The sequence below is a fragment of the Castor canadensis genome, chromosome 5 (assembly GCF_047511655.1).
Source record: "Castor canadensis chromosome 5, mCasCan1.hap1v2, whole genome shotgun sequence".
NCBI lineage: Eukaryota > Metazoa > Chordata > Mammalia > Rodentia > Castoridae > Castor > Castor canadensis.
Window position 1 is genome coordinate 86,464,957 of NC_133390.1, and position 22,927 is coordinate 86,487,883.

The 22,927-nt window shown below is 42.1% G+C and overlaps 2 protein-coding genes across 15 annotated transcripts in view; one reads left to right on the top strand and one right to left on the bottom strand.

Moving 5' to 3' along the window:
- Positions 1 to 22,927, top strand: part of Mcf2l2 (MCF.2 cell line derived transforming sequence-like 2) — a 210,382-nt gene that overhangs the window by 131,397 nt on the left and 56,058 nt on the right. For all 8 annotated transcript variants that reach the window (XM_074073657.1, XM_074073654.1, XM_074073653.1 and 5 more), the window contains one exon: positions 1,198 to 1,280. In XM_074073657.1, coding sequence (XP_073929758.1) covers positions 1,198 to 1,280 — 83 coding nt within the window. The remainder of the gene's footprint in view (positions 1 to 1,197; positions 1,281 to 22,927) is intronic.
- Positions 3,285 to 21,082, bottom strand: B3gnt5 (UDP-GlcNAc:betaGal beta-1,3-N-acetylglucosaminyltransferase 5). 7 transcript variants are annotated; one of them, XM_074073661.1, is made up of 5 exons: positions 20,811 to 21,082; positions 13,402 to 20,494; positions 11,011 to 11,270; positions 10,571 to 10,762; positions 3,285 to 7,212 (listed from the first exon to the last, which is right to left on the bottom strand). In XM_074073661.1, the coding sequence occupies exon 5, from the start codon at positions 6,900 to 6,902 to the stop codon at positions 5,763 to 5,765; it is 1,140 nt and encodes a 379-aa protein (XP_073929762.1). In that variant the 5' UTR covers positions 6,903 to 7,212; positions 10,571 to 10,762; positions 11,011 to 11,270; positions 13,402 to 20,494; positions 20,811 to 21,082; the 3' UTR covers positions 3,285 to 5,762. The 7 variants fall into 7 exon arrangements, with proteins under 7 accessions (XP_073929762.1, XP_073929763.1, XP_073929764.1 ...); XM_074073662.1 differs by having other exon boundaries at positions 13,402 to 20,497; XM_074073663.1 differs by lacking the exon at positions 13,402 to 20,494.

A 22,927-nucleotide genomic window follows, 5' to 3' on the forward strand; every position in this document is an offset into this window, starting at 1 on the left:
GGAAAGTTTGAAATTTTTTTAAAAGATCATTCAATGAGAAACCTGAATGTAGCAATACAACTTCAAAGACTTAGGTCTTCATGTATGAAAAAATGTTTTATGAAGATAGACTTTAAAACTCACCCATTATTAATTTTAAAACAGCCAGAACACCGACATTCTAAGCACTTAAAATATGTCAAATGAACATGAATCTATGTTAGTAGTGACTTCTCAGAAATTAAATAGGCATGGCTCTTTTCCAGAATAACACTAGACATTTGCCAAAAAAAGGTAAGATTCAGCTTGCTCTCAAGAAAATGTAGTTTTAACCAAGTGTGGTGGTATACACCTGTAATTCCAGCACTCAGGAGGCTGAGGCATGAGGATTGGGAGGTTGAGACCAGCCTGGGCTACATAGTGAGATCCTGTCTCAAACAAACGAACAAACAAGCCTATTGTATATATATATATTTTTTTTTTTCTTTGTGGTACTGGGGTTTGAAGTCAGGACCTCACACTTGCTAGGCAGGCTATCAGTTGAGGCACACTGCCAGCCTATCATTTTAATAATAAGGTGAATTTCTATGACATTGATAGCAAGGAGAGTACCATAAAATGCTAACTATAAGGAACAAGTAGGTAATTAGCTAGTGCTTGAGAGCCTCCTGGCTGCCAGGCACTCTGTAACGCATTTATATACACTTTCATTTAATCCTTTCCACAGCTTGATGGTGTAGAGAGTGTCACAGGGCCCATGTTCTAAGTGTAGTTAAGGGAGTTTGCTCAAGATCTCACACTGGCCAGTGGGAAACTGGCTCCCCACAACCAGATGGCTTCAGCAAACTGAACTGGGGATGGCTCTTCCATACACCTAGAGATTGGGCTGCCAGAGAAGGCAGAGGGATAGGCCACACTTCAGCCCACCAGTCCTTGGCAGCTGACCCAGGCCATTACACCTCTACCTCCCTGAATTCAGTGACTAGCTGGGGACTGGTGGGACACCTGCTTTTGAGAATGAGGTTTGACATTCTTAAAGGCATCCTAAAGGGAGAATTGTAAGAGTGGCTGGGGAAAACCCAAGAAAGAGAGCAGTGCGAGAAGCCGGCCATGTTGTTCATGTAGACAAACCCAAACCAAACCCAGACACGAGGAAAGAAAAATAGAGATGAAGAGGCCCCTGAGTGTAAAACCTTACCAAAATCTCTTTCACTTCAGAATGAAGAAAGACTTAAAAGGAGTCACAATGGGGGGAACCCTGAGCTGGAGCAGCCTGAGAGAGAAGCCCTCTCCCCCAGCAGGTAAGACACCAGATCCCTGGGGGCGGGTGCCAGGGTCCTCTTGCAGATCCATGGGGAGTGGGTTCTCTGTTTTAAATGACACCCTTCTTTCCCAGATGAAAGGCACAGTACTTACTCTATATAGTAACGTTCATTATGTACCTGAGGACAAAATGCAAGCATCTCACAAAAGCAAAAGGCAAAAGAACCAAGCTGGACATCCTACAAATCAAACTTCCAGGGATACAGTGTTTTTGAAAAGGGACTATCAAGAGAATCTGAAATGTAAACTCGTGTTGATATTGACCTAATTGTTGGCTTAAACATTTTCAAAGGCTCTTAGGTCCCCAAAGACACAACTCACACAAATGTAATGCTATTTTTGGTCTACAGGAAGGTATTTGCATACACGTGAAAGTTATGCTGTTCAGAGAGCCTAAATTGGGGAAGCTAAGACCCAAAGCATAAAGGGGAATTCACTTAAAAAAAAACCCTATTTTATACTTAAAATCCCCATCATAACCCCTATTCTAGGGGTGGTCACATTACTTATTAATACTCTCACCATTGACTTGTGAGCTATGTATTTATTTTGGCAGTACTGAGGATTGAACTCAGGGCCTTACATTTGCTAGGCAGGCACTCTACTACTTCAGCCACTCTGCCAGCCCTGTGAGCTGCTTTTGAGAATGATTGGCACTTGCTTAGCAGGCCTTCAAAAAATCCCTCAGAAAGAATAAACTTAGGAGCTTGCTCTTTGATTAAGGCTACTTGTTGATTTAGATGACTTCGTATTCATTCACCATCTAAAAAATTCAAGCAAACAGATATGGGCTCTTCTGTTATTAAAGTGTGTCCTTGAGTCACAGTGAATGGCCTCCAGCCCCTAGGGCACTGAGCATTTCTGAAAGTGAGAGTTTAGTGGGGTGTTCTCTAAAAGCACCACTTGCCAATGATGTGTTTTTCATTAGTAAAGTTCTGAGCTGCAGAACTTAGGTTACAGCTGGGAAAAAGCACAGAGAACAATTAATGGGTGTACAATAATATATGTGATTAAATATAGACTTGAGGAGGCATTTAATGGAAGCGCAAAGGTAGGGTTGGATTTCCAAGGTTTCAACAGGCATCCTATGTAACACGTGGATGAGATTTTCGATGGATACTGGTGGCAGTGTGAAAAGTCAAACTACAGGAGAGGAAGGAAAGGAAGATCACATAGAACCTTGAAAACCAGGTGGGAGAGTTTAGATTCCATGCTGAAGCAGTGTGGAGCCTTTGAGGTCTGGAGAAAGGGAACATCATATTGATTAAGGCTTGTCCTGCTGTAGAGTGCAGAATTGACTGGAAAGAACAGTCAGGAAGACATTTAACATTCCTGTCATTATCAAAGCAGAATAGACAGCCCTACAACCTGGAGTTCTCCAATTCTGTTCTCAGTACATATGGTGTTCAAATAAAATCCCCCAATATAGGTCAAATTAATCAATTCCTCCAAGTGCTCATCATTTTAGTCCCAACTGCAAACACCTATTGCAATTAGAAAGTCCTAATACATCTGAGTAATTCAGATGCTTCCAAGTTGTATAAAAAATATAGACACTCTACATACTATTCCAAGATTTGCCCAGGAAATCAAGAGAAAATAGGTAAGTGCGTAGTATGTGCAAATATACCAAATCAGACATACAGGCATTACTGACCATAAGAGACGAGGGTGAACTTCAAACCGCTAATTAACAAACCAAATAAAAGGAAAACATAACTTTGTCAAATGGTGTCTAAGACACTGTGGCTGCAGGCTCTTATTTCATTTCTTCCTGAACAAATTGTTAGGAAAGAATATCCCCTCACCTACTCATTTCAAAAGTCATTTAATAAACAGGCATCTTAGGTGGCTCCATAATGCAGAGGACATGACAGCCCTCTGTCCTGGGCACAGCAATATAACAGGAATAGGACTGTGTAGCCCACATCTGCTAACATCAAATGGGAGTTGATATGTAAAACATGGTGTCCACACAGGAGTTTAAATACAATTTGTTGACAATTTTTAAGTTGTTTATTGGAAATCATAGATGTTTAAAAACCCACTAATTGTTTTCCATACAAGGGCAAAACTCAAATAATATAAATATTTAACATATTGGTATAAAATTAATTAACCAAGAGGAGGTAAAAGGTTTTTGACAACAACAGTATGTACAGCCATCTTTCACTCAAGCAACCATCCAGGCCAATAGTTTATTTTCCCTTTGTTGACATTTTTTTTTTAAAGATAGCCCTACATTGGAGCACCAAATGGTTTTTCCTTCCTTTTTTAAAAGGTTAGAACACTTCTATTTACAAATATTCTTCTCAGTACTTTAATTCTGAAGGAATCATCTAGCAGTTTCCTTCTTATAAAAACAGGAAGTGCCTTCATATTTCCTTTAAATTCAAACCTGTTCCATTCTATTCTAAGCACGAATAAAAAAGATGAACACAGTTCCAGAGAGCTCTATCAACAAATAAATACCTTTCACAAAAATATTGCTGTAAACAAGATCATTTCAATGGCCAGAGAGTTAACTGATGTTTTCAAACAATGGCAGATTTTAACAGTCTCAAAGTGTAGATACACAGGGTATAGATAGCCCAAAGGTAAACAGTTATTAAAGAATCAACCAATAAAGATTAATTATAAACCTGCTTTGTCAAAATGTCCTTTGTTCTCTATAGTTTTAAAAATTGGTCAGAAATTTTAAACTGCATTGATCTAAAACCCTGAATCTACTCTAAAAGTGACTAAATGTTACTTAAAATGTTTGAAACTGTAGTCTTGACATTAGTTAAAAATACTAAATTACCTAAGCAATGTAAACAAGCTTCAAATTTCAAAATAGACAAAAATTAATAAAAGATTTCTGTAAACATTAAAAAAACTACCTGCTAAAAATTACAGATATCATCATCCAGTTGTATATACTGAGAAATCCTTCTTAGTTTTGTATGTTTTGGACATCATCTTAATAAATGAGACATCTGAGTTTTCTCTAACAGGTGCCTGTGGAGCCAAAGGTTTTATAATCAGTTCAACTATTTTTGCTGAAGTCACTATTTTGGCCTTTGGAGACTATGTAATGTCCCTAGCAATAAGTGAGAGGTTGTGGTTTGCATCACGGCCACATTTTGATTTGTAAAGTAAGTGTAACTTTTTTATTAGATCGCAGGCACAACTCTTCCATTACTGAAGATACGCAGCTTTACAAATGCTTTCAATCTCACTCTGGCAATTTTTACCTTTACTTTTACTTTGCTTTCAAGTTTGACATGTTTAAAAGATAAAAATTAGATAGTGACTTGAGCAAAGAATAGATTGTTTTAGATACTACAGCTTTGATTTAATACTCTAAATTTAAAACTCTGAGCTTGGACAAAACTGTGGTTTATGACGTTGGGAAGGGGTGGCCTAATTTTAGTAATGAGTACAATGATTTAAATACTAAGATTGTACAAATTATAGAGAAAAGAGGCTTTAAATGTTCTTTTTTGTGTGTGGTACAAGGAATCAAACCCTAGGTCTTGCTAGGCAAGCACTCTATCGCTCTGGGCTTTGCCCCAGCCCCATCTTTCCTTTCCTCCATCATCATATTCCATCATATTGTGCAAACAATACTCAGACAACTATCTTAAATAAGGACCAGTATTTCATATCTAAAACCAATTAAAAACTCATCAAATTAACAATAACTTCTCTCTAAAGAAGGGCCCTGTGGGCAACGAACTGCCTGTGTTTTGTGTCATTTTCTAAGATTATGGAGAAAGACACATACAGTACCAGTTAGGACAGAGTTAATGACTCTTTTTTTTTTTCTTCAAATTTCACATTCAACTTTGAGAAAAAAATTCAGATATATTGTAAACGATGCCAAAACTATCCAGGTAAATAGCCACATTACTGTGACCATTAGTGATTCGTCTGTTTGTAATTGAAGTGCAGACAGTGTCCTGCATGCCCTCTTAAGAACAAGAGATTTTTACGGATTCTGTAGGTTGTTCTCTGTCAATGCTTCTCTCACCCACTACCTCCACTGAGTGCTCTTTAGCAAAAACAAGCTGAATACCTGTACTAAAGGAAAATTAATTTTTTCGACATGCTGTACTATACATTCAGTTGGTATTTCCCGAAAGCTGTTATCTGAACACTAAGGTTTCTCAATAATTTCTGCACACATCTCAAATACATATGTGGCACCAAATGAGAGCTTGAATTTTGCATTAGTTTTGTTTTCACTCATAATATAAACCTTTTAAAAATAAGAATTCCTCGAAATGAACTTAGGCCATGAATCCGATGTTACATTGAAAAGTGTCCATAATCAAAGAAATATTTTTGATAGGTTGGGCTTTCAGAACCTCTCTGTGTTTCATATTCATTTTACTTAGGGTATGGACAGACATTTAAAGGTTTTTCATGCAGATTTGGCTCAGTGACAGTGAAAACATCTCGACGTTCAAGTACTATCAGACAAATGCAGCCTTGCAAGGATATGTGTCCTTATAGGTCAATCTGCAAAGGAGAAGTATCTTAATGAACCTGCAGTATATTTGGCCAAAAAACCCCTTTGAAATACTTTTTACATTAGGATCTGTAGCATCCTTCCAAAGGTCCTGAAGATCTTGTATATGTCCATGAGATGTCATCATTTTTTCATAGATGCAGGGATGGTAAGGAGCTTTACCCTCCCCTGAAAAAAACACATGGTACTGTGGTACTATCCCCATTTTATTGGCACAGAGGCCCATGAACACATCATCTATATAAAGACTAGAATTCAGTGTCTGTGATGCCTCATGGACTTTGGCAGCTACGTCACTGGAGATGACATAGGCAGCACCAGCGGTATAGTCAGGGTAAGCTGGCCACTGGTACATTTCATAGGACACATAGTACTTGCTGCTTTTATCCCTAATGGGAGGGGCACCACGATGGACACGACCAATCCAAAAGTCTCGAACACCCATTTGTTCTAAGCCTTGAAGGTATTCAATAAGATTTGGCATGTGAATGAAAATGTCGTCGTCAGCAGTCATCAGGAATTTGGCATGTGGACAAAAGGTATTTGACCAGTTGAACTGCAGAAGTAATTTAAGAGTAAGGTTATAGAAAGAATCAACAAAGTCTTGCTGAATTATATCATTGTACTCCTGATCTTCCCGAACCAGTTTCTTCTGCAGTTCTTTTCCCTTGAGTGGATGAGGAGTACCTAAGGCAAACAGAGTTTTGATGTTGGCGTTAAGTTGAGACTGAACATACTTCTCATTGCCCCACGTGCTTCTAATGGCAGAACGTCGCTCATAGTTCTCAGGAGCAGTCTTTATAAACAGTAAAAGGAGGACATGTTGATCTTGACACTTCTCCTTGTGGTTAATCAAGTATGGGTAGTGAGCACCCTCTGTGTTGCGCTTAAGAGAAAGCGTATCATTCACAAAGTCATAGCTATTTATGAGGTATCTGTAAGAGAAGGACTTCATATGGCTTACAATGGGATTAGCAGTCGGTCCCCAAAACACCATGAAGCTTACTATGAAACAAGTAGCTAAAAATTGAAAAAACTGCCATCTTTTAACTCTTCTGCCACTAACCAGCATTCTCATGTGCATTTGGGTATGTTTTTATTTAGGATCAGTTTTAAATGGGCACTCGCTTTTTCAAGATCATAGAGTTTTGTATTTTGCAGAAGAGATATTTATCTTAATTCATTAGTCATTAAAGATGAAAAGGGATCTTCTTATTTCACACAATCTTTTCTTTTAATACCGTTTTCTCTGGGATTGCAAAAGAATGGAACACAATGTAGAACAAGAACGTTGGCACATCAAAATTCTTCCACCCTGGCATTCTTCATTGAGTTTGGTGTGTGGCCTCAAGCAGCTACTCTGTGTAGTTCTTTCTGTGGACACGAGCTGCCACCTATCAAAAGAGTAACAAGTGAATGGGTTACTGAGTTACCAAAAAGAAACAAATCACTCCTAATTCCTTCTAACCAAAGGTAACCTGACCAGTCCCCACAGAAAGTGATAAGGTAGTTAGTATTTAGCAGAGATGTACAGCTGTTTATTTTAATTTTTAGAGAAATATAAGGAAAGGGGAGAAAAGACACTGTCTTCCTCTTCAGAATACAAGCACCACTGTCTTCTCTCACTCTCAAGAAAAGAAAGTTCTTCAAATAGTTGTCATCTTGTGTAGTTACAGTTCAGATGTCACAAATGGGTATATTTGTGAATATATTGGCCCATGACTAGCCCCAGGACAAAGGTCTTGCTTTGTGCCCAGAGACCTATCTTCAAGGCCCCTGCCCCTTGACCTTGATATAAAGCTGGCTGCATACTGAACACCCCACAGAATGGGCTTACCTCTGGCTGTGATACATCTTCTAGCCCTTTGTGCTTTCACACTCTGCTGTGTTTCCCATCCCCCATGATCGCTCTTACTTAGGGTGATAACAAAAGAGGCTGGGCATATGACATGTTCAAAAGGACAGGAGATTAGCAAGCCTCACTAAGACCTTATCCAGAGCTAATCAACACAGGTAGCACTTTGTCCCCTATGGCATAGATTCTAAAACCAAAAGTACTACTTAGGAAGCCACAGGCAGCATTGGGCAGGGTGGAGTGGGGTGGGAGGAGGTAGGGTACAGAGAGCACTGCAAGTCTCATGATGAAACTCAGGTGCATGTGTGTGTGCATTCAAGGTTAAAGTTAAACACAGTGGCATGCCTGTCCATCAAAAAGCCAGACACTGCTCTAGGGTATAGGTCAGTATTAGCCATGTCCCCGTGGATAGGGCAGGCATCTCTGGGCGGGATGTTCTGGAGAAGGGTGAGAAAGCCAGGAGGAAACACCAGTTTCTGATGGTGGCATCCACCTAAACTTGGCAAAATCACTTTCATTCAGGGACCACTTCCTCTCAGGCCTCCCACAGTGCTCACTCAGGTGAAGATCTCCTCTGAAGGCCAAGAGCGGGACTTTGTCTCTGCCACAGTGCAGCTTGAAGGATGTGGAGGTTTAAAGGCAATAACAGAGAATTCTTGTTTTGTTTTGTTTTGCTTGAGACAGGGTCTCGTAATGTAGCCAAGGCTGACCTCAAACTTCCTGCCTCAGCTTCTTGATTACTGGGATTACAAGTATGCACCACCTTAAGTGTGAAGCAAGCCAGGCTCAGAAAAACAAAGGTCACATGTTTTCTCTCATACATTGGAGATAGATCCAAAAGATAAACATATACACAAAAACAAGCATGATCATGTACAAACTCATATGTAGAACATGTTTGTAATAGTGGAACTACTCTATGGAGCTCAGGGAAAGAGAGAAAGGAAGAGAATGATAGAGTATCAGTAATATCATAAAACATAAGATGTGAAGGTGGAGAAAATAAGCATGTGTATTGAAAGCTGTTGAAAAATGGGAGGTGGGAAGTAAAGGGGTAAGGGGGAGTAATGGAAGGGGTTGAATGGACCAAAGTAAAGTATATTCACAGCGGGGATACATTGAGACACCCCTTTGAACATCAACTTAAATATTAATAATGAAAACCAGGTCACTAAAATAAGTACAGTGTGTGGGGGGGAGAATACTAGCAGGAGCGGGGAGTATGGAGAAGGGAGATTAAGATGACGGTATATGGCAGATGGACTTCATATAGCTATATGAAACAGAACTAAGAAACCTCTTGCAACTGCTTTAAGTGGAATGGGGAGGGAGTTGAGGGGGAGACGATGGGGGCAATGTAAGTAATGTACAATATAAGCCTTATCGAAAATGTCACTATGAATGCTCCCCCATAATGAATATATCCTAGTAAAAAAATGTATAAAAAAAAAAAAAAACAGTGTCATAAACCAGCAGAGAATCCTTAATGTTAGGGTTTAAGACAGCCTGAGTGAGTAAGAATTCTAGGAAAATTCTCATTTGAAACCAACCTGCATTTCTACTCCAACAGACCCTGGAAAGGAACAAGAGGTATGTAATCTTTGCAATCTAGGAGATTACAGGTAAAACTGAGCAGCTGTGCTCAGGAAGCTTCAGTGCCAGCTTGCTGTACACATGTTCACAGCTGTTCACAAGCCAGCCCACAGGAGCGCCTGCCTCACCCAGCGTGCTCGTAGCCCAGCAGTGAGTCAGGGTCTGTGCTCAGCGGGTGTGCCTTGCTGCTCCTGCTAACGTTGCTCTGGAAGCTCAGCCTGGCTCTTAATATTCATTTATCTCTCCCTTCCCCCAGCCCGCCCCGCCCCGCAACAGTGTGCATATATTTACCTTATTTTCCTGTACTTTTTCAACTGTTTCATATGAACCTCAACGAGTCAAAATGTTGTCTGCAAAATGACAAAGAAGCTGTCCCAAAGCCAACAGCCCACACCATTTAATTCCATGCAGCATGTGAATTTCCAAAATATTTCTCCCACTCAGCAGCAATGTGAATTGTTTAGCCACCATTTACATATGTCCTGACCACTGAAGAGGAGATCTACTACACAGCTTCATTCTGATACCTCCAGGACGTTGAATTCCTCCCAAGGAAACAGGGTCACTAGGAGGCCTTTCTAGCACAAGAGAAAGCAAAAGTGTCGCGTCCATCTCTGCTTGCTAAGGAGTGTGAAGGATGCTGCTCCAGCTCTGGCTTGGCCCATGGAGACCACACACGACTGGCACTCACCCTTCAGTATCTGACCATGTCCTAGAGCTGCTTTCAAGTACACCCTGGCCTTCATATTCAGAGCACAGGGCAGGGCAGCAGGGAGAAGGCCACCAGCTGGGCAGAGCAGGTTGATTGGGTGGAAGAAAACTCGAGGCCTTCCAGGAAACAAAGCAGCAACAAGTGCAAAGCCAGCAGCCACCCAGGACAGAGTGCTGCTAGTGCAGCTTCCTTTGTGTGGCCACAGCATAGCTCAGTGGCCGATCAGTGGACTGGAAACTCAAGGGTCCCCCCATTGGGGCCACATTTATTGTGAAACTTTGGGCAGGCCTCACTTTTACTTTGCTGGCTTTCATAATTTCATCTGCCTATCAGAGGCGAATGTCAATGTAATATTACTAAAGGAAAATAAAAATGACAGATGACTCAAGAGTACACTAGAAACACAACCAAGAGGACAGGACAAAGAATTACTTAGAGGGAAATATGCAGAAATATGGAATACAACTTGGATTTGCTTCTATCTTGACTGGGAGAAAAGAACTGCTATCCTTACTATTCTCTTTTCTGATAAAAGTTCTCAGAAAAATAAAAACGGAAGTTGAATATGAGAAAAGAAGGTGATGGACAATACCTCAAATGCTTTCCAGTCTGGGAGCTGTGCCCCTCAGCTACTCAAAACAGTATTTCTTCACAAGGGAGTTATTTTGTTTGTCTTTTTGAGACAGGGTCTCACTATGTAACCCAGGCTGGTCTCGAACATGCAATCCTCCTGCCTCTGCCTCCTCAGTACTGAGATTATAGGTGTGCAACACCATGCAAACTCCTTCAGAAAAAACCTAGTGTTAGTATTTCTAGAAACTACAAGATTTCCTACAATAACCCCTGATTTTTTTTTTCTACCTCACCCCAGCTTGTTGAGTCTACTTTTGTGATCCTGAAGTATTATGCAAAACCTGCTAAAATGCTGACGTTTTAATCAAAATGGGGAGGTCTCTATTGAACTTGAAGTTCAAGTTAAACACTCTCAGCCTCCAATGTTTCAATTAATCCTACAAGGATGTGAGTACTTACTGTGTGAGCCAGGCATAATGGATGAATATGAAGTGGTATTTTGTAGTTTTCAATCTCAAAGCATTTACAGTCTGTTTGAGATAACAGTCATCCTTCTCATGTAAAAATAGTTTCCACAGACAACAATGATAAGGTGCAAATGCCGTGTCAACTGTATTTTGGGCAATACCAGCTCCAGGCACAACAGAAGAGTCCCGAAGTTAGCAAGATGAGTGAAGGTTGCAGCAGGGCCAGGCTCCAGTGGATGCAGGATGAGTGGTCTGTGTTTTGGGGGAGAAAAGAAAGAATTGCAGGTGGCAGATATTTGAGAATGGGCCTATATTTGAAAACAGGAGCACCTTGAAAATCAGAGAGAGGAGCCTTAGTAGGTAGTGAGAGCAGCAGGTAGACAGGTGTTTCTGTTTTTGTTTGCAACTTCCTTATTCAGTATTGTTTAGTTGGAGCAAAAGAGATTAGGCCAACAGTGGGATTCCAAGATGAATGCAAAGTGCCTAGAGATTGGGACACCAGTTTATCAGGGCCTTGTGCCAGTGCAGGATGCAGTAAGGAAGGTAGAGTCCAGTGTGGTGGAAGTGCAGACAGAAGGAATATGTATTTATCTGTATTTGTTGCCATAACAAGGTACCTGTAACTGAGTACTTAAAAAGGAAAGAGGTGTGTTTAGCTCCCTGTTTTGGAGGCTGAAAGTCCAAGATTAAGCAACCCTCTCTGTTTGGGCTCCTTGATATAGTCAACCCCCTTGGCTGTATCACAACATGGCAGAGAAGTCGAAAAGAATAGTTATGAGCAGAAGGGCCAAGCATATGAAGTGGCCTTACCTTATAATAACCCACTCTCTAGAGAAATAACTCACTCCATGAGAACAGCACTGATCCCTCAGAGGGCACCTCCCCCACCAATTACCTAAACATCATGTACTAGTCTACACCTCTTAAAGATTCCATCACCTCTTAAAACTATCACATTAGGGACAAGACCTGCAGCACATGGACCTTTGGGGGACAAACCACATCCAAAGCAAACAGAAGGGTTAAAAAAAGATCCTTTTGGAGAGAGCTAAAGCAGCATAAATAGATAAATCACCTAGAATAGAGAAGAAACAAAGAGGAGGAATAAAACAAAATTTCAAACATTACTGACAGAGGAGGGAACACTGGTTATCTGAGTTAGGGAAGGTCTCAGACTTGGGTTGAGTTTGAAGTGTTGGAAACACAACAAGGTACTGACATCCAGCAGGGAACCTAAGACTAGACCTAGACAGGACTGAACGTCCAGGGGGGCACTCTGAGCATGAAGAAGGCTGACTTCAAGAATATGCGTGAGCTCTCTAGAAGGAAAGATGAGCAGAAATATCTGGGAAAAAAATGAACTCAGGGAAAGGAGAAGAAAAGAAAGAGTGGATGAAAAAAGGAGCTATCTCAAAGGGATAGGTTATCAAAAAACTAAGAGGGCGTTAACCCAGGGTAGGGTGGGTAAGCAGCACAAAGAAACCCCTGTGATGGAGCTCTAAGTGGAGGAGACACATCTTGCCAACTAGTAAGAGCTGTATTGGGAGCTCCATGAGGGACTATAGATGGATCCAGCCCCACATGGTTAGGACTGGCACCTTCCACGAGAAGCAGCACTGAATCTCAGGCATGATGACTGAGTGATGTCAAATGGACAAAGCCAATGGACTTTAATTTCAAAATGTGCGTGCTTTTGTTTCTGTCTGTGGTTCTTGACCATCACTTCTGGCCATTGTGATAAGACAGTAACATCTGCTCTTCAGGGAAACTGTATTTCTGCATATTATTTAGTAGATAATACAACACACACAGGTCTAAGGAATACTGATTTGTGATCTAGATACTGTAGATACCATTTCATCTCCCACACACCCAAAGACAACTTATCAGCAAGAAAGTCATTTATGAGGCTTCACTTAGACCTGCATTTCCTCTGAGATCTTAAGTTCCAGAACACTCACTCTCTAGAACATTTGCTCCCCATCCACAACCTCTAAGTATTCTGTAGAAAGCTCTATTCCACCTCCTCCCAGTAATCTATCCTTTCTTTCTCACCATCTCCCTTGTCTCAAATGCGAAATAATCAACACTACCTTTGCCCTCTTATCTCTGGGTCCTGTCCTTCTCCCGGGATCTTTTCTTCTCTTGTCTTAAAACACCTGCAGGGCTGCTGAAGAAATGGACTCACCAAGAGGCAACATCACCACAGATAGCCCTACCTAGCTAGGTCACCATTCTCCTACCTGTTCTGAAACTTCTCCCTTGCTGGATCCCTTGAGCAGCTGTGCTAAATCTTCCCCTCCCACACCTGTCTCTTCATTGTGACCACTTCTCCTCCTGCCTGCTTCCAAAAGAAAGAAGGCAACAGATAGTTTTCACCTACTCTACTCATCCCCTCATGCTGCCTCTTCACAGTCACCAGATCACTCACATACTCCATTGGCAAACCACACTGTTCAGGGCCTGGACTGGGAGAAGAAAGGGAGACACTTATTTGGGGCACAGAATTTAAAGGGACACTGAAATGCTGTAGTCAATGTAATATTTTAAAAAAATGTTTTAAGGCTGGGGATGTAGCTCAGTGGTAGAGCACTTACCTAGCATGTACAGGCCCTGGATTTGATCCCCAGCACCAAAAAAAAAAGAAATCACAATGAATAAAATATCAAAACTATAAATAGTGACAGGATGCCCTTCTATGTTTACTTATCCCTGTCTGCAGGACTCACTCTGATTGCTGTCCTGCTGATTGGAACCCAGTGAGCTGAGTAATGCTGACTTCCATCGGCATGTCTGCATTCATATATACATCAGAGATAAAGTACCAAAAAGAAGTAATTGTCTTTATTATATGCAAAGCACACTTTTACTCTTTTAAAAAAATGTTTGATATCTAAACTGCCTAAAGTAGTTGCATAAACCATTAAGGACATCCTGCAAATTTGCAAAACATAGACCTAGATGGAATCAAAGCTCTACTATAAAATGATCCTCTCTTATTGTAATTGTTGTCAAAACAAAAATAAATGCTGAAATTCTATTTAAGTAGGCAATATTTTTGAAGGAAATACTAATGGGTTAAAAGAACAAAACTAAGTAATTTGGCTATTCCATCCTAGTTCTAGTCTATTATTTGTCAGAGAAATTAAATATTGTAGTGAAACCTCCCCTGAATGGTAGAAAATAGAAACTGAATTGATAAAAATCACAGAAAATTGGACTGAACTAATGTCTTTACTTTTCAAATCAATTTAATGTTCAGAATATCCCCAGGACTCATCCAAATATTAATGATTGTTTTCAAAAGTGACATGTTTATAAAGGATGACTATAAACTAATAAAACTCCTCTGGTAAGTCAAGATTTTTTTAAGTCCTAATACTTTATACCATTTCCATTTGTACTTTGATTGCTTAAAGTCCCATGCAAGAGACATTTTTTTGGTTGCTGTTCAGGGATAACTCAAAGAAAGATAAAAATTTCTATAACACAACCCATTACCAATTGGTATTAATTGCCTATTCTATTTGCTCAAGAAAGAAGGGAGAAGCCTGAAATTTGAATCTGCAACTCACATTTTAAGTATAAATATTAGATAGCCTTTCATAGTATTCTTTAAATTCAAGTTGAATGTTTCTAATATAAGTTCTATTAAAATGGAAACATTTTACCCAGTAGCAGTCTTCAGTGTTTTTGTAGCTATGCCTTTAGCCACAAAACTTAGGCTTAGTCCATGGGAAAAATTTAGAAGCCATTTGGAATTATTGACCTTCCACCAAGAATAGAGTTAATTCTTGATAGAAAGTTAGTCCTAAGACTTTAAATTCCAATTCAGCTGGCATGGATACAAGGCACAGAGGGGAAATCTGAGTTACAAAACCTACCATCTAACTGTAAGATCTCCACTTATGTAAATTAAGGTATATGTTTCTTTATAAAATAAGCATGGGTGCAGATTTATATTTGTTGCTTACAAAAGAAATAAAGACAGAAATATCAAATTAATAAATAGGTGAAGGGCTGGTGGAGTGTTCAAGTGGTAGAGTGCCTGCCTAGAAAGCATGAAGCCCTGAATTCTAATCCCAGTACCAGCAACAAAAAGGGAGAGATAGAGGAAGGAAGGAAGGAAGGAAAGAAGGAGAAAGAAATAGGTGAAGGCAAACCCTAAGTCTTTGCTAAAGAGCCTGATGGTATGGGGTTATAGAGTACGTTCTATTGTAGCAGTGATATTACGTCACTAAAACTTCCCAGTAACCAGTTTGAAATAGAAAAGATGAAAATACAAAGTGGGTCTTTGTATTTTGTATTCTCAGTTTTTCCTAGTCTACTTAAGAAACACTTCTTTACCCACTCTAGCAACAGTTTCTAATATGGGCGTGTTTCCTGCACTCCAGGCTTTGTTCCTAGTACTTTACATACACAGAAACTCTTTAAGCTTAGCAACAACCTAGGAGATAAATGATCTCCCCATTTTTGCAGAAGAAACTGAGGCAGGCAGATGCCAGGCTAACCACTGAACCTCCATAAATTCCAGGCCCTCTGGAATTTATGAGCAGCTGATCAGTTCCCACCACTCCCCAGCTGTGCACTGCTCTTTCTCCTTCAGTGACTCTTTCCCACAGTTTCCGTGAGGATGAGAGAAAAGGAAGGAAAGTGGGGCAGGGCAGAGAGCAGCAACCATGAAGGCAAAAAATGTTCCGCCGTCTGAACTTGGAGACATTTATGATTTCCTATGTCTTGCATTTTGTCAATGTTTGTTCTCATTTTCTTTCCTAATGTAACCTTTTCTAACCCTCCATGGACTCAATTTTCTCTTTTCTTTTTTTTTTTTTTTTGTCCTAATAGGTCTAGACTCATGTGACCTCATGAGTCTATGTCCTTTGTACACAGTCTTTTCTTCAAAGGAGTCTAGGGCATCTAAGGACAGTGATCCAAAGTGGCAGAAGGAGGTTGGAGGAAGAGGTAGGGAGGAGGAAAGAAGAAGAGGGAAGGCAGTAAAGGAAAAGAAATTCAAGGAGGATGTGTAAAGCAAGTATTTGATGGACAAGTATTGGGTAAATTCAAAGCTGAGGCATCAGACCCACTGGGAATCACATCCCAGCCCTGGAAAGCTCTTATTCTTTTATTAAAAAGCTGTATCAAAATTTTTATCATGACTAAGGACAGGAAAATCTTAAAGATATATTTGAAGATGGTTCATAAAATGACAGGCAAAAAGTGAACATGATACACAGATATAAACAGTTATCCAGTGTAAGATTTAGTCCTGCCAGGCAGGAATCAAAAACACAAGTTGACATATCAGTAAGATATGTCAAGGGTGATTTTCCACCCTTTTCATGTTATATAAAACATGCTAAATATTGCCCTGCCTCTGCCACCCCACTAGGACTCTTCTCACACAAGTGACTGCTTTATCTGGGCCACTAGAAGACAACATTCATTCAAACTGTGATTTTTCAAACATTCTTGAGATTTCTTAGGATCCAGAGAAATGGACTAAGGTATATTTGAAATGTTGTATTCAGCTGGGAGAGGGGGAGACCATGGAAAATTCATGGATGAATCTGTTATCAGAAATTTAATTCCTCAACCAGGAGCACTGTGAGGGAAGGGCTGTCCTCTGAGATGAGGGATGGGGAGAATAGAATTGGGGATGGTTTTGTGGAAGAGGTGCCAAATGAGCAGGACCTAGTAATGGCTGGAATTCAAACTGAGTTTGGGGAGAAAAGGAGAAGGGAGTTCAGAAGGAAAGCGAGTAACAGGAAGCACTTAAGCTGGTGTCAAGGGTGGGGTGAAGGGACTGTGGAGAAAGACATTCCAAGAGAGACAAGACGATAGGCATTCTTGAAAGCAAACAAGAGAAAAGGCTATGATTAAGGGCTAGGGTACAAGGAAAAGATGGCAAAAGGAGATTAGAAAGGAGAGCTCAGGTCAAATTATGGTAAAAAAAAAAGTGGTTATTCAGAAATACAGTGGTGGTAATGTGGTTTAGGCCTGTTGTTCAATGGTATTTTGTCTGTCTCATTATGGACATTGTACCTGGAAACAATATTTGACTGGGTGTACCACACAGAGAACGAAAAGTAAAAGACAGCCCTAAGGGCTGGGGATGTGGCTCAAGTGGGAGAGCACTTGTCTAGCATGCAAAAAACCCTAGGTTCAATCCCCAGTACTGGGGAAAAAATCCATTTTGTACCAGACAAGTTGGTACACAGCTATAACCTCCGCATTCAGGGCTGAATACGTAGTCTAGGCTACATACTGAGAACTTATCTCAAAAAACCCAAAAGTATATATGTTTGCCTTCACTGAGCATGTATGACAATAGAGTAGCTGCCGTTTATGAAATACCTGCCCTGTTCCAGGCATTATGCTGGGCAGCCCTGAAAGTAAGTCTCCACTTAATTAATTCAGCAAATACTATCTTATCACGTGCTGTGTGGGAGGCCAAAGTAGGATGCTGAGAAGGCTTCTGAGATGTTGCAGGTGTAGGTCCTCTACCAAAGGATCAATAGATGTTCTGCTGCACCCTAGACTCTGCACCTGATGAAGGCAGGAGAGTAGAAAGCAGAGAGTTTTGGAATGAAAAGAAGAAGTAGACTTCTATTCTGCCTCTTCCATTTCACTGCTTACATGCACCTGACTTGCTTCTAGGCCAGGTACCAGTGTTTTCTACTTGAGCTAATGTACTGACAAAGGGAGTCCACATCAGACATTACATGTGTGCTGATTTCCTTCCTTTAGAAATCATAAACCTGAGGTGAGGCCTTAATTATGAAGAACAAAGCCTGCACTGAGTCAACTTTTAGCGTATTTTGCTTAGAGCACTATCAGTTATAGAAAGAGTTGTGGGAAAAGAGAGAAAATATGAAATATTCGGTGGACTTAGATTATGTAACAAAATTTTGAACTTGACCTTTTGGGGGGTTTGTTGCCTGCAGACTTGTAGAACATTCTCTTCTTAGTAAACTGGCTTCTAGGGTTAAAGAATTCACTATGGAAGATAAGTTTTAATAAGAGACCAATCAAAGTCAGCTTCTGCATTTGTGGCATCAAAATGTAAAGTCACTTTTACTTACTCAAAGTTCACATCTTACTTGATCAAATTTCTTATCTTTAAATATGAAAATTCTTATATCCCCATATGTAAAATTAGTATGTAACAGAAGGAAGTATTTAGTTCTAGGTTTACACTCATCTGGCTACATCTTTGCTGGCAAAGGTCTGATGTCAAATGGCAGAGCTCTTTTAAGAATTTGCTTAGATCTGTTCCACAAAGCATACCTAAAAGTCCCCCAAACATAATGTATACTTCCTTACTTTCAGAAGAGACCACTGCCTTCTGACTTTCTCCTAGTTTCTTTCTCTGGTAATGTGTGTTCTGAAATGCAATGCAACTGGGCCTCAGAAAGAACTCAACACTTTACAGTTTGAAAGTCATCAAGTGCAATGATTCTAGCCAAAGTGACCCATTTTAAAAGATGACCCATTTTGAAACCCCTGAGTTATTATTCAAGCTGTTCTATATTTGAGAATTATAAAGCTATTTCCTTTTACTACAAATCTCACTGTCTGGATGACTTTAATAAAAAAGGAAGTTTGATTTTTTTTCACTTTAATGAACTACAATGTAGCTTTTTTTTCTTACTCAATAGAGCCTAAACTTTATTTTGAAAATTTATTCCCATCTTCTTTGTGGGCAAAGCCATTATAAGCATCTACACCACCTACTTGTCTTTCATCTGTCACTTCCTCAGGAAGAGCTTTGAGTTGGAGAACTTTCCCGGTTATAAATCCCTGTCACTAATCCTAATCTTAATGTGTCATAGTGGGCCCTTAAAAGGCTGATGGCTCAAGCTCAGTCAGTCTCATCTTTGGAGAGAGAGAGATGAAGGAAGGGAGAGAGGGAGCAGTTTAGGTATTTAATGGAAACCCTTCAGGTATTAAATTTATCCTGCTTGAAAGGCAAAGACTTGGTCCCCCAAAGCAGGTCTCACCTCTCTCCTGTGACAAGTAACAAAATCTACCATAAATTTCTTTAGAGAAAATTAAAACCTCAGCAGCTAATCACTAATCATACTTTCAGAGTTCAGGGTGGGATCTTTTCTGCGACAGGACTTCATAGTCTACCTTCAATCATCCTTTTCTGGGTCAATTTCAGCTTCTCAAGGCCTTCTCCCTTCCCCCATAGGGACCAGCAAGGCTTCCCAAAATAAAGGCGCAGAGGAACAAATCCAATTCTGATGGATACATATTCATTAGAGAGTTATCCTAAATATAAGCTACACGCCCCCACCAGTCACTCTGCGGTGACAACATTGGTGTCCTTTTAACATGATGCATAACCTATGAAAACCAACACTAGGAAAGAATACAGTGTAGCCAACGGTGAATCAAAGCTTGCTACTTTTACCTATACTGTATCTGAGCAAGCAAAAGACTGTCACATCAGGGCGCAAACTAAAACGTGGCAATGTCAAAAGAAACAGTAGGAGGAGGAGATGTTTGTTCCCCAGTTACCCTGTCTGCCCACTCCTGTTTCCATTTCCCCAGCCGGTAACTCGCCCATCTCGTCCCCAGTCTGCTAATTTCCCCATTTCCAACTCCACGCAGGCTTTCTGTCCCAATTCCGCGCTGCAGCCGGAGGGTGGCGGCAAGCTGGGGACCCCCGCCGGAAACCGAGGCGGTGGGCGCGGCGTCGGGCTGGCGGCTCCCGCGCTCGGGCTGGTCCCGGCCTCGCCGGAGCTCCCCGGGGAGGGAGCGGCCATCTGGCCCGGGCGGGGGTTGGCGGGGCGCGGAGAAACCGCCCGCACCGGACCTTCGGGGCCGGGAGAGTGCCGGCCGCACCCAGGCGGCGTCAGGGCCCGGGGTCTCGGCCTCTGGCAGCCCGCGCCGAGCGGCCGGAGCGAACAAAGGCGCTCGGAAGGGAACGCGCCCTTCTTCCCCGCCGCGCCTTCGGTCGCGGGGCAGCCCTGGCCGGCGCCGGGGACCAGGTGTCTGCTCCAGACGCACGTCCCCAGCCCGAGGGCGCATTCCACCCCGATGCCCCGGAGCCACCCGTGTGAACGAGTGCGCTTTCACCTTCGCGCCTTTCTTTCCCCTTTCCGCCCCAGGGAGACTCGTCCCGTGCAGAGTGGGCAGGGTACAGAGTGATCGGTCGTAGAGCGAGCGAGCGGCATGGCAAGGAGGTACGGCCGGGCCCCGCGGCACGCAGCCTCCTCATCCCGCAGCTCCTGCGGTGTCCAGTTGGTAGCACAAAGAAAGCCCATCCGAGGACTTGGGGCTTCTCCCGCCACGCGAGCGGGAACAGCTCCGCTTAGTGATCGGAAGGGACGGCGACCTTCCGGCGCACAGAGGGGCCTCGGCCCGCGTTAGGATGCGGTCCAGCCGAGCGCGTATTTTCATTCCACATGAAACAGCCGGCCTCGGGACACTTTTCGTCCAGACGCAGCATTTGTCAGCCTCGCGATCATCTGCTAGGTACACGTAACAGTTACTCATCTACGGTTTGTAAGTTTTGACTGAGTTGCAAGTCTCTGCTCGTCTTAGGTTTCGAGCATGAGTTCTAAGGGCAGTCTGGGTAAAAGGTCTTTTGTCACACACAGCGCTTAGGCGCAGAGCTTCTGGGGGCCTAAATAACAAAGGAAGGAAAGCCTGATTTACATCAAACTAGGACTGCACTGCAAAGGTCCGTTTCCAAAACCAACCCCTTTCCCCTTGGCCATCATCCCCAAAGGTTTTACCTTCAAACTCAGGGTAATTTCAAAGGGAGTTTAAAACAAAACTCACCAAGTTCAAGTCCAGCTCCTCTAACGTCCCAGTCGGAGGTCGGCTTTCCTCTCCGCTGCGGAGGGCGAGTCACTGGTCTCTAGGACAAAAGTTGGGGGCTTTAAATCCCGGGCGAGGAACCGGCAGCCCGCGCCCGCTCGGCTCGCGTCCCCGCCGGGAGCCGGCTGCAGCGGCCGAGTGGGGCGGGCCCAATCAGGGGACCCGGCCGGGGCGGGGGCGCCACCACCGGAGCTTCCCACGCCGCGCACAGCCTGCACCTCCAGGCGTCACTGCCAAAGCCCGGCCCCGCCAGCCCCTCGGCCACTACCCCGCCCTGTTTGTGAAGGTGATGAGCCCCGCCCGAGAGTGTTGGATGAAGATTCCAGGAAGCCATTCTCCCCCCCAAGTCCCCTCCCTCCGCCACCCTCTTCAGGTAATTGCGTTCCTTGACTCCGAGGACCAAGAAGGAACCAGAAGCCACATGAATGTCCTCTTTCACTTGTTTTCCCATGCATGTAACTAGACATTATCAGAAAAATATAGACGTCTACTGGAGGAAGGAGCAAGTAAAGAAATCCTTTATGCTTTTGGTTGCTTGTGTCCGAAATGTTCTAGGTTAATGAACAAAACATTACCGTTTAAGGGAGGTTGGATTTTGAGCAGCTCTGGAATTATCCATATTGCAGAATAGGACAGAAAACAAAAGATTAACCCAAATGCTATTGTAAAATAAAACCTTTGGGCTTGTTATGGTAAAAGGAATACAGGTAATGACTGCAAAGTAGTTTGCTGAATGGGTTTAAAACCGAGACCAGGGTCTCAGCGTGTAGCCCAGGCTGGTCTCCATCTCACCATCTTCCTGCCTCAGCCTCCTGAGTGCTGGGATTACAAGCATAATCACCATGTCTAGCTTGTATTTGATATTTAAACTAGCTTTTTAGGAAGTGTTGCAATTGTATTTCAAAAGACCTTCAGCATATTTTCAGTCATGAAATTCTTAAAAGGTACTACCCAGAAAGGGCATGGCTCAGAGACTATAGTGTTCTGAGCACATCAGACCACAGGCAGAAATATTCATATAATGTGACTCGGAGGGTAGTCTCTGAGTTCATGAACAAGCCCATTCACTATTAGCACAGGAACAGTCACATCCCTTCCCCACTAGAGTCCTGGCTATATTCTCTCACACATTCCTCTTCTGCTAGCCTATGAGTGTGCTGTATTCACAGGCAAATATGACTCCTGAGAGTCAATTATGACTCCATTCTTTTCCTGTCATTCCAAACTAGGTCCATGTGTCAGCATATGTGTGTTCCCAGTGCAGGAGCACACTAAAACTGTACCCACAAGAAACACAAACTAACCCAAAGTTGATACATTTAAAAACCATATATTCACCTCATCCTATATACAACTAGACTCGCCAGATAAATTATTTCAAAAGTAAGTTCTGAAATTGCTGAGATGTTGTGGGTCCATCTGGTGACGGAGAAAAAGATGAAAGATGGGGGAGGGTAAAATAGCCCAGAGACTTGCTTGGCACATGTACACACACAGACAGAGGGAACGTGTAAGGGAGGTCTCTTTGCTGTCCGACATTTCCTTGAGCAGACTGACTCTCTATGGCACCACAGAGAAAGGGGATGAGAAAGCAGGATTTGATGGGATAAGACCTGATTACTTTCACTGAGAGAAGGGCATGAAGCCTTTGAGAGAGTTTGGAAACCAAGTTAGATAACTGTGATGACACTGACTTGGCCAGCATTCAGGAAGGACAGTGTCGGTGTGTTCTGTCTCCAAAAGGAGTTTGTGAGCAGTAAAGAAACCCCGGGATCCTGTGTATAAATGATTTTGAACCCCGCCATTACGTGCCTTGCAGAGCACTAGAGAACTCTGGAAAGTTCTAGAAAAAGAAAACTAACATTAAGGTGGTAAATTGAAAAGTGAGAGGAGTTGCCTTTTGCATGTTAGAATCAGAAGAGACAGATAAAGAAGAGATAGAATGAAGATTTAGGAGTGAGGACAAGAGAGTGGAGTAGTGAGCATCAGCTTAAGTTCTTTGTGGGAAAGAACACTAAACCTGGTATAAAAGAACTCATAAGACAGTTGAGCAGAGAAGAGGCCATTGTTACTGAAAT

What these genes read in the sequence shown, in the direction of transcription:
- B3gnt5 (XM_020185426.2), bottom strand. Translation starts at nt 6,902, where the DNA reads ATGCACATGAGAATGCTGGTTAGTGGCAGAAGAGTTAAAAGATGGCAG.